Genomic DNA, 10451 nt, shown 5'->3' on the forward strand with positions numbered 1-10451 from the left:
CACAACCCACCACACACCTCCAGGGCGGCCCACAGGGCCCAAGTTATAAGTTGTTGAAGGAGAAGGGGGGGGAGGCTGGGGTCACATGGGGTCACATGGCCCCGGCTTGGAGCAGTGGTGCTCTGGTGGGGAATACAGAAGCCTCGGTCCAGCCAAGCAGCAGCAATCCCATCCCCCACGTGGCTGCCAGGCAGGACCAACGGCACAGCAGCCTGAGGCTGGGACCGAGCTCAGGACCCTTGAGCCCCCTACACTCCCTGGGTTGTAACGGCCCCCAGGCTGGGAGCCCTGCCTGAGCCTGGACCAGAAGGAACACTGGCTTCTGCCTCTGCCTGGGGACAAAGCCCTCCCCAAGGCAGCCTCACAGGACACAGCCTGCCTTCAGAGCATAGTGGTGCTAAAGGCAGGACACCACGCTCTGCCAGGGCTGGGCCCAAGGAACCTCAGGGAGAGAGTGAGCCCCGCCCACCTTGGCCCCCGGCTGCAGCCCCTCTCCTGGCATCGGCGCCCGGGCACTGCTGGGCCCCTTGGCGAAGACAGCTGCCAAGCCATAAAGAACGAGGTGTTCCGGGAAAGGACATGAGCTGCATTTTCCAGCTGTGTCTTGTTCTGCAGGGAGACTGCGGCACACACTCCGCCGGCGCCCCCGCCACACTGGCCGCCCGCAGACGTGCCCAAGCCTCGGCCAGCTGGAGCCACGCAGCAGAGCACAGGCCAGGCCCCGAGCATACCCGGGCCCAGACGGCTGACACCCCAGACAGCAGCAGCAGCGGGATGTTTTCATTCCAAAGGCGCTAGGCGGGATGGGCCCGTCTGGGCTCCCGCTGCTGGCGTTGGCCACCGCAGAGTGTTCCGGAAAGGAAAATGTGTGTCTCCATCCAAAATGGCTTCCTCAGTTGAAACCAAACCCTGTCCAGGGTCTCCCTCAGGAGCCAGTGTCTCCACATGACCCTGCCCACTCAGCAGGGGCACCCCAAGGTGGAGGGTGAGGGCAGTGTCAGAACCACCCCACGTCCAAGGGGAGCCCGAGGAGGGGCTGGCGGAGGCAGGCCCACATCTGGCATTGCCACTGGTGAGCTGTCACAAGATGGTGGGGGCCAACTGCCCGGCTCATGGGCCAGGCAGAGCAGACGGAGAAGGCAGGAGAAGGTTCCCACAAAAAAGCCACACAGAGCCACCCTGGTCTCTGGCCTTGGGAGGGAAAAGCCACAGGAGGGGTCTGCAGAGAGCTGGGAAGGGTGAAGCCGAGTCTTACAGATACTCGCGCGACCTTCCCCGAGAGCTCCCAAGGCCCAGCCACGTCCACCCAGGCGCCGGCCAAGGCTGGCAGCAGGGTGCACGCACCATTCAGGACTGCGCCACACTTCATCTCAGGTCCAAAGAACAAGAGGGTGGTGCTCACAGCTACTTTTGCATCGTAACTTCACCATCATACACACACACTCGAACACACCAAAAAACACAAACATGCAAAGACTGAGATAAAAACTGAGAGAATGTGCCAGGCTTCATGGGCCCCACAGCCATGTGGCCCTGTGCTGAAGTCACCTCTGGGGCCAGACCAAGGACAGCAAAAAGGCTGGGTGCTCTCGCACCCAGCCTCCGGCGTTCCGTCCGCTCTGCAGCAGGGCAGGCTTTATGGGTGTGTCTCCTGGTGGCTGGTGCCTGAGAACAAAGGAACGGGCCCCCTGAGACCACCAGGGGACTGAGGGGCCACTTTAACCACAGTCACAATTACTGTGGCTCCCAGTGACTGAGCCCCACCACTGTACCACAACCCCATGAGGTGCATCTTGTTGTTTTACAGGCAGGGAAACTGAGATTCAAAGAGGCTGAGGGACTAAGTTAAGGTCACAGAGAAGGTAGAGGAGCTGGGATATGAGCCCAACTTTGACCCCAGGGCCCAGATTCCCAACTCTCTCCTGAAACAGGAACAGGAAACAAGAGGGCAGGGCCAGCGCAGGGCCCAGGAGTCAGCTGGCGGGAAGACTGGAAGTGCCCTGGCCATAGGGGCAGGGCCCGAGCCCTGAGCCCACCTGGTCCCCTCAGGGTCCTTCACACGCATCCCAGCCCCACTCAGGGACCCCCCACTGGCACCTCTCTGTCCATTTCTGAAGCAGGATGCTGGTGGTGTGCTCCAAACCCCCGAGTGTGTTCCAGGGTTCTAGCCCAGAGTGTGCTGACGAAATCATCTCTCTGCCACAACTCTCTAGCTATGTGACCCTGGGACAGGACTCAACCTCTAGGAGCCTCAGTTTGCTGATCTCTAAAATGGGACCAAGAGTCGGCCAGGCACAGTGGCTTATGCCTGTAATCCTAGCACTCTGGGTGGCTGAGGCGGGCGGATTGCTCAAGGTCAGGAGTTTGAAACCATCCTGAGCGAGACCCCATCTCTACTAAAAAATACAAAGAAATTAATTGACCAACTAAAAATATACATATAAAAAATTAGTGGGAGGCCGAGGCGGGCAGATTGCTCGAGGTCGGGAGTTCGAAACCAGCCTGAGCAAGAGCGAGACCCCGTCTCTGCTATAAATAGAAAGAAACTAATTGGCCAACTAATATATATAGAAAAAATTAGCCGGGCATGGTGGCTCATGCCTGTAGTCCCAGCTACTTGGGAGGCTGAGACAGAAGGATCGCTTGAGCCCAGGAGTTTGAGGTTGCTGTGAGCTAGGCTGACACCACGGCACTCACCCTAGCCTAGGCAACAAAGTGAGACTCTGTCTCAAAGATAAAATAAAATAAAATAAAATAAAATGAAATAAAATAAAATAAAATAAAATGGGACCAAGAGTAGTTCCAACCCCACAGCCCCATGGTAGCAGCTTCGAGATACAGGACACAGAGGGCCAGGTACATGGTCACTGCAGGGAAAGGGAGGTGGGAGGGACGTCTCCCTGGGAATTTTCTGCAGAGACTTTTAAATTCCGACATAATTCACATACTATACAGTTCACCCTCTTAAAGTATACAATTCAGTGGTTTTCAGTATATTCATGAGGTTGTACAATCATCACCCCTAGCTCTAGAACATTTTCATCACCCCAAAAAGAAACTCACTCTCCTCACCACCCCCTCCCCACCCGTCGGCAGCCACTAATCTGCTTTCTGCCTCTATGGACTTGCCTATTCTGGACATTTCATATGGATAGAATAATACGACGTGTGGCCTTTTTTTCTTCCACTGAGCACGTTTTCTGGATTCATCCGTGCTGTAGCATGTGTCAGTGCTTCGACCCTCCCCATGGGTAAATAAACCCACTGTCGGGATGAACAAGCACAATGCGTTTCTCCATCTGCCTGCCGACAGCCTTAGGCTGGTTTCCACCTCTCGCCCACTGTGATAATGCCGCAGTGAACACTGTGTACACAGGTCTTTGTGTGACACGTGTTTTCATTTCTCCTGGGCCCATACCTAGGAGTGGAATTGCTGGGTCACATGGTAACTCTGTTGAACCATCTGAACCACCACCAGGCTGGTTTCCCGCCAGCAGCGTGTGGGACCCGATTTCTCCACACCCTCACCAATGCTTGTTGTTACCTGTCTCTTTATTTATTTATTTATTTTTGAGACAGAGTCTCGCTTTGTTGTCCAAGCTAGAGTGGGTGCCATGGCATCAGCCTAGCTCACAGCAACCTCAAACTTCTGGGCTCAACCAATCCTTCTGCCTCAGTCTCCCCAGTAGTTGGGACTATAGGCATGCACCACCATGCCCAGATAATTTTTTCTATATATGTATTAGTTGGCCAATTAATTTATTTCTATTTATAGTAGAGATGGGGTCTCGCTCTTGCTCAGGCTGGTTTCAAACTCCTGACCTCGAACAATCCCCCCATCTCTTGTTACCTATCTCTTTGACAATGGTCATGCTATCCGGTATTTCACTGTGGCTGGGACTTGCATCTCCCTATCTATTGACTAGTGACACTGACTAGTGACACTTTTTCAAGTACTGTTGGCTGTCTGTGTACCTTTGGAGAAATGTCTGTTCAGAACCCTTGTCCAGTTTTTAATTGGGTCATTTGTCTTTTTATTATTAAGCCACAAGAGTTCTCTGTAACGTGCTGGATACACTCGCATCAGGTCACTTGCAGGTGTTCTCCATGTCCAGTCATTTCCTCAACATTGTGCCCAGTACTCCCGGGGGGCTCTGGTGTTGTAGACGCTTGGGGGTCTGTCTGTGCACATCCTGAGGGCTGCAGATACCGTGCTTCCCCAAAAATAAGCCCTACCCATAAAATAAGCCCTAGCAGGATTTCTAAACATTTGCGCAATATAAGCCCTTCCCCGAAAATAAGCCCTAGTGATGGGAGTGGCTACGCAGTATATCTGCACAACCCATGCATTTTGTCACAGAGAGGTAAAGAAGACGAGCAGCCCTTCTCATCTGCCCCATGAGAGCTCTATGGCTTGACATGAAAGATTGGGGCCAAGGGTTCTAAACGAAAGAGAGTCACAAGACATTCAGGATGGAATTCGGGGTTTGGAGAGTTATGATGATGCTCCAGAAGAAGACGACTTAACTATATTTGAATACATGTAGATTGTTGTACTGTACTTAAAAAAAATAACACATCCCCTGAAAATAAGCCCTAGGGTGTCTTCTTGAAGAAGAATAAATATAAGACCCCATCTTATTTTCGAGGAAACACAGTATAACTGAAGGCTCCCTATCTCCTCCCTACCTCACTCCCTGGGCAGGTGATCACACAGAGAAGTGGGTGTGTGCCTTCTTGTCCACATTTTTGTCCACAGATTTGGCAAATTTGCATTCTGCGTTGAGAAACTAACATTAAAAAACTAACATTGGGAACTGAGGCAGGAGGATCACCTGAGTCCAGGAGTTCGAAACCAGCGTGGGAAACACAATGAGACCCCATCTCTACAAAAAGCAGAAAAATTAGCCAGGCGTGGTGGCATACATCTATAGTCCGATTTACTCTGGAGGCTGAGGCAGGAGGAGCACTTGAGCCCAGGAGTTTGAGGCTGCAGTGAGCTATGAGGATGCCACTGCATTCCAGCCTAGGTGACAGAGCAAGACCCTGTTAGAGAGACAGAAACAGAGATAGAGAAACTGCTGTTATCCACACATGCCCATTCTGCATCCCCAACTGCCGGTGCTGTGCGACAGCCTAGGCCAGGCCAGCCCGCCAAGCGTGATGCAGAGTCCCCCACGTCTCTGCACAACGGCCAGGGTTCTTTCTAGAAGATGCCAGTGCGCTGCTTCCCTCCTAGACCTTTTAATGCTGCCCTCTCCTGATAAAGGCCCTGCCCCTGTCCTCCGTCACCTCAGGCCTCAAGGACTCTGCAAGGCTGCTCCATCTGGAACACTCCCTGGGCAACTCCTGGCACCACAGGCTCAGGGCTTCGGCTTCACTGGTGCCCGCACAGGGCGGTTCTTCCAGGCCAGCTCTGTCAAAGCAGCCCCTCCGAGGTACCTGTGTCTTTGCCCCTGTGAGGTCCATTCACCTGTCAGTTCAACATAGGCTCCCCCATGATAACTGAGCCCCAGAGGGGCCAGGACCATGCCCAGCTGGGCCTGGCTGAACCGTGCCCCAGGGCCAGTGCGCAGCAGCTGTGTCTGCTGAGGGCTCGCAGACCCACTGCTGGAGCAGGATCGCGCCTCAGGCCTCAGTGACCATCCCTAGTCCTGGCTCTGGAGACTCAGGGATTGGAAACAGAAACATGAGGACCCTCTGCTGCCCCCAGCCCCTAAGGCAGCAATGCATCTGGCAGCTGCAGCCTAATACATTAGACCCATGCCAAGCCTAGGGTCTGCTTCCCTCAAACACCTCCCCTGGGCACAGACCCTCGCCCCCCCCCCACTCTCCTATCATTTAGGGCTACAGGCAGGAAAGGGCAAGGCCCCAAGTGCTCCCAGGAAACGAAAGATCCTAAGGTTCCAATATTTTAAGTCAGTAAACCACCCACTACCAGGTCCCTAGAATGGCCCAGCCCTGGACCCCAAACATTCACCAGCCAACAGCAGGCCCAGGCAACCCGCTGGCCAAGGTTAGCGGCACACAAGACCAAGCAGTAGTCCAAAGCAACCAATCCTGAGCCAACCAGCAGCTCACAGCTAGAGCAGTACTGTCCAGAACATTCTGTGATGATGGAATGTTCTCTTGCAGCCACTAGCCACAGTGGCCCCGGAGCTCCTGAAATCTGGCTCTCCACACAATACAGCTCTAGATCCAACTACTGGGAAATGCAGAGGACAGAGGACACACTCAACAGCACCACAGCAGGGACACCAGACACACAGAAAGAAGTCCACGGCTGCAGGAGCCAACTTCCTCAACAAACTGCACGAGGAACAGAAGTGATGGAGGGCACCCACCTGGCCAGCGCAGATAAAGGACATCAACTACAGCATTTCCCCGAAAATAAGCCCTACCCATAAAATAAGCCCTAGCAGGGTTTCTAAGCATTTGTGCAATATAAGCCCTTCCCCGAAAATAAGACCTAGTGACGGGCGTGGCTACAAAGCGCATCTGCACAACTCATGTGTTTCGTTGCGGAGAGGTAAAGAAGACGAGCAGCCCTTCTCATCTGCCCCGTGAGAGCTCTAGTGTTCGACAGGAAAGATTGGGGCCAATGGTTCTAAAGGAAATAGAATTGCAAGACATTCAGGATGGAATTCGGGGTTTGGAGAGTTATGATGATGTTCCAGAAGAAGACGACTTAACTATATTTGAATAAATGTAGATTGTTGTACTGTACTTAAAAAAAAATAACACATCCCCTGAAAATAAGCCCTAGGGTGTCTCCTTGAGGAAAAATAAATATAAGACACTGTCTTATTTTCAGGGAAACATGGTAACTGCATCTAATTCAAACTAGTAAAAAAACTGACAACAAGAAACTTAAATAGGCCGGGCGCTGTGGCTCACGCCTGTAATCCTAGCTCTTGGGAGGCCGAGGCGGGCGGATTGCTCAAGGTCAGGAGTTCAAAACCAGCCTGAGCAAGAGCGAGACCCTGTCTCTACTATAAATCGAAAGAAATTAATTGGCCAACTGATATATATATAAAAAATTAGCCGGGCATGGTGGCGCATGCCTGTAGTCCCAGCTACTCGGGAGGCTGAGGCAGAAGGATCACTCGAGCCCAGGAGTTTGAGGTTGCTGTGAGCTAGGCTGACGCCACGGCCTGGACAACAAAGCGAGACTCTGTCTCAAAAAAAAAAAAAAAAAAAAAAGAAACTTAAATAGGCCGGGCGCGATGGCTCACGTCTATAATCCTAGCACTCTGGGAGGCCGAGGCGGGCGGATCGCTCGAGGTCAGGAGTTCAAAACCAGCCTGAGCAAGAGCGAGACCCCGTCTCTATTATAAATAGAAAGAAATTAATTGGCCAACTAATATATATATACAGAAAAAATTAGCCGGGCATGGTGGCGTACACCTGTAGTCCCAGCTACTTGGGAGGCTGAGGCAGGAGGATTGCTTCAGCCCAGGAGTTTGAGGTTGCTGTGAGCTAGGCTGATGCCACGGCACTCACTCTAGCCTGGACAACAAAGCGAGACACTGTCTCAAAAAAAAAAAAAAAAAAAACTTAACACACCAGACATTTCGTGGAGTTAGGAGTTATTCACTGTTCTAGGTGCGTTTATGGTACTGTCACACACTCTCAAATGCCTGCATATAGAAGAAGATGGCTGAATTTAGTTCAAAACACAGGCAGGGGAGTTAGCTGGGGGGGATCCATGAGAGTCTTCACGCTGTCCTGCCTGCCTGTCCTGCCTCTCCATAACAAGACTTCGACACAGTAGAGCAGCACCATTTGCCAGTGCATCATCTTTTCAAGCCACCACCTCCCAGCAGCATCATTTGATCCAAGAAAGCCTGGAAGGCCATGGTCTCCCACCTGGGACTGGACGCAGCTGTACTGCCACACCTCAGGCTGGCTGAGGAGCCACAGGTGGAGAGGCAGGGGCCTAAGTCCCCCCAAAGAGGCTGCTGGTGACACCCAGAGGGCAACACACTTGTGCCCTAGACAACCGTCTGGGAGGCCATATATGGTCTGTGTCCTCAGCCTCTCTCCCTGAGAAGATCCACCTGTCTCCCTGAGGAGTTTGCAGAGTTGACAGCAGAATGGCCAGGCAGCCCAGAGCACAGATAGTGGCCTGAGAGACCAGCAGGGGACCTTAACACCTGTCCCTGAGGACCCAGGTTCTCCCCAACCCTCTGGAAATCTCCCAGAGATGGCTCCAGGGGTGTACAGAAGAGCATGTTGCCCACTGACCTGCCCACATAAAGTCTCCGAGGTCCCACTGCACACTTAGAAGGGCTAGCCATTCTAAGAATCCTGCCAGCTCAGGCTAGGACAGGCAACCAGCTCCCAGGAACCCCCTCCTCCAAAACCCAGGACCAGAGCCTGAGCAGGGTACACGCTGGGCAACAGGTCTGAGCACCACAGACAGCCAAAGCCTCACCACAGACCCCTCAGCTGACCCACCAGGATCCTTTATTTCCTGGACAGCTCCTGAGAAGCCAGCGCCATGGACAGGACAGCACCAGGAACGGGGAAGCAGGAACCATCAGCGGAAGCTGGGCCTGACCCCCAGAGCACCCACAGCATAGAGGAGCAACGGGAGGGTGGGTCTGATGCAATTCTGTGGGCGCTCCTGGCAGGCAGGGTGAGGGGATCTCCACAGAGACTGTGCCACAAATGCTTCAGCTTCAGTGGCCAGGGAGCACAATAACACGACCAGTGTGGCACCCACAGCACCAACGATTCCCAGCTGGTCCCAGAGACAGTGTCCTTCCCCCACCCTCAAGACCCCTCAGCAAAGCCCCAAAAACACAGGGATCCCCTAATTAAAGGTGGTTACATGAGAAAGTCACCAAGGAACATTACAAAGACACATGGTGGGGCCCACACCCAGGGATGTTAACAGCTCCCCTGGGCATCAGCACAGGGCCAGGGAGAGACAGGGTCCTGGCTCAGGAGCCTGGAAGTGCCCAGAAATCCAAGGGGCTGGACCAGCATGCCCCGAGATGCCCCCCAGCCCTGGGGATGACTGTCTGCAACTCTTAGTCCCCTGTGCCTTGTCAAGCCAACCCTGAGTCCAGGGCACTTCACAGGTCGAAACCCCTGCTCTGCCACGTCCTGGCTGTGACAGCTTGGACAAGTCCTGTCACCTCTCCAAGCCTCAGCTACCTCACCCATGACTCCACCTATGCCTCAGAGGGTTGGGGTGAGGGTTAAGTACGACAATCCGCAACCTGATGACCTTTAAAACCCCTCCAAGGCAATCCCCCCACCTTGTCCTCGGGACAGCTTTGAAACCCAAGAGCTTAGCACCTGAGGTCCCTGGTGACCCCAACCAACCTCCCATCCTGCCCTGCCCCTGCCACACAAGCCAAGTCCAGCTTCCAGCCCTTTGCTCACACCTTTTCCTCCTCTCTTCCTCTGGACCTACCTCCTTGACATTTCTTAAGTTCCGGCCCAATTCTTACACATCCATCAAATTCTCCTCCAGACACCTACTCCAGGAAGCCTTCCCTGCCGCCCTGACAGCGATCTCCACCTCCCAGGGAATGCCCCAGCTGCAGGCCCCGTCCTAATTGGCCTCTAATTAGCGTATGTTTGTCTTCGCGACACACCGCGACCTCCCCACCCCGCCCCCGCACGCTGTCGCACGCCCACGGAGCCCCACGGGGTGGCGTGTTTGTTTTCACAAAACCGGGATTTTTCCGCTTCCCTCTGGGCCGCGCCAGCCGCCGTTCCAGGTTTTCCTTATTTAGTCGGGCCGACATCCCCGCGCTGGAGCCTCGCCCTGGGAGCGGCCTGGCCCGCGCTCCGTCTCCGCTTCCCGAGGCCGGGGAGCGCGCCCACGCCCCGCGAGCCCGCCGGCTGTCGCCGCGCAGCGCGGCCTCCCCGCCAGGGTCCCGGCGCCCCGGCGCTGCCCGCGCCCCTCTGTCCCCGTGCAGCTTCGCCGCGATGCTCGGGCCGGGGCCGCCCGGCGCCATGGCAACCGCCCGCCCGCCGCCCGCCGCCCGGCTACTCACAGCGCAGTGGCGTCGGCGGGGATGCGCAGCGCGGGCCCGAGCGCCCGCAGCCCGCGGCCGGAGCAGTTGACGCGGCAGGCGGCGCCGGGCGCCGGGCCGCACAGGCAGGGGGGCGCGCACGGCCCGCAGCCGCGCCCGGGGCCCCCCGCCAGCGCCCCGAGCCACAGGCCCAGGCCCAGGGCCAGCGCCAGGCGGGCGGGCGCGGCGGGCGGCATCGTCAGGGCAGCTCGCGCATGGCCCCGCCGGCCCCGAGGCCCGCCCCGCGCTGGCGGCCTCGCCTCAGGCGGCTCCCGCGGACGGCATGGCGGGGCGGGGGCGGGATCCGGGCAGCGGCCGCGGCCTCTCTGTCTGCGCGGCGCCCGCTCGGCGCTCTGGGCCAGGCCGCGCTCCGGTGCTCGGCTGCCCGCTCGCGCGCTCGCGCCGCAGTGCAGGCCC

General features: G+C 55.8%; 1 protein-coding gene across 3 annotated transcripts in view; it reads right to left on the reverse strand.

The window, feature by feature from the left end:
• The window catches only part of PKD1 (polycystin 1, transient receptor potential channel interacting), a 46687-nt gene extending 36236 nt beyond the window's left edge, over positions 1–10451 (reverse strand). For 2 of the 3 annotated variants that reach the window (XM_075994960.1, XM_075994959.1), the window contains exon 1: positions 10017–10451. In XM_075994960.1, coding sequence (XP_075851075.1) covers positions 10017–10231 — 215 coding nt within the window. In that variant the 5' untranslated portion in view covers positions 10232–10451. Of the gene's footprint in view, positions 1–4835; positions 9823–10016 lie in introns of those variants that run through there. The other variant, XM_075994961.1, reaches the window with a different exon arrangement.

The sequence above is a fragment of the Microcebus murinus genome, chromosome 19 (assembly GCF_040939455.1).
Source record: "Microcebus murinus isolate Inina chromosome 19, M.murinus_Inina_mat1.0, whole genome shotgun sequence".
Classification (NCBI taxonomy): Eukaryota; Metazoa; Chordata; class Mammalia; order Primates; family Cheirogaleidae; genus Microcebus; species Microcebus murinus.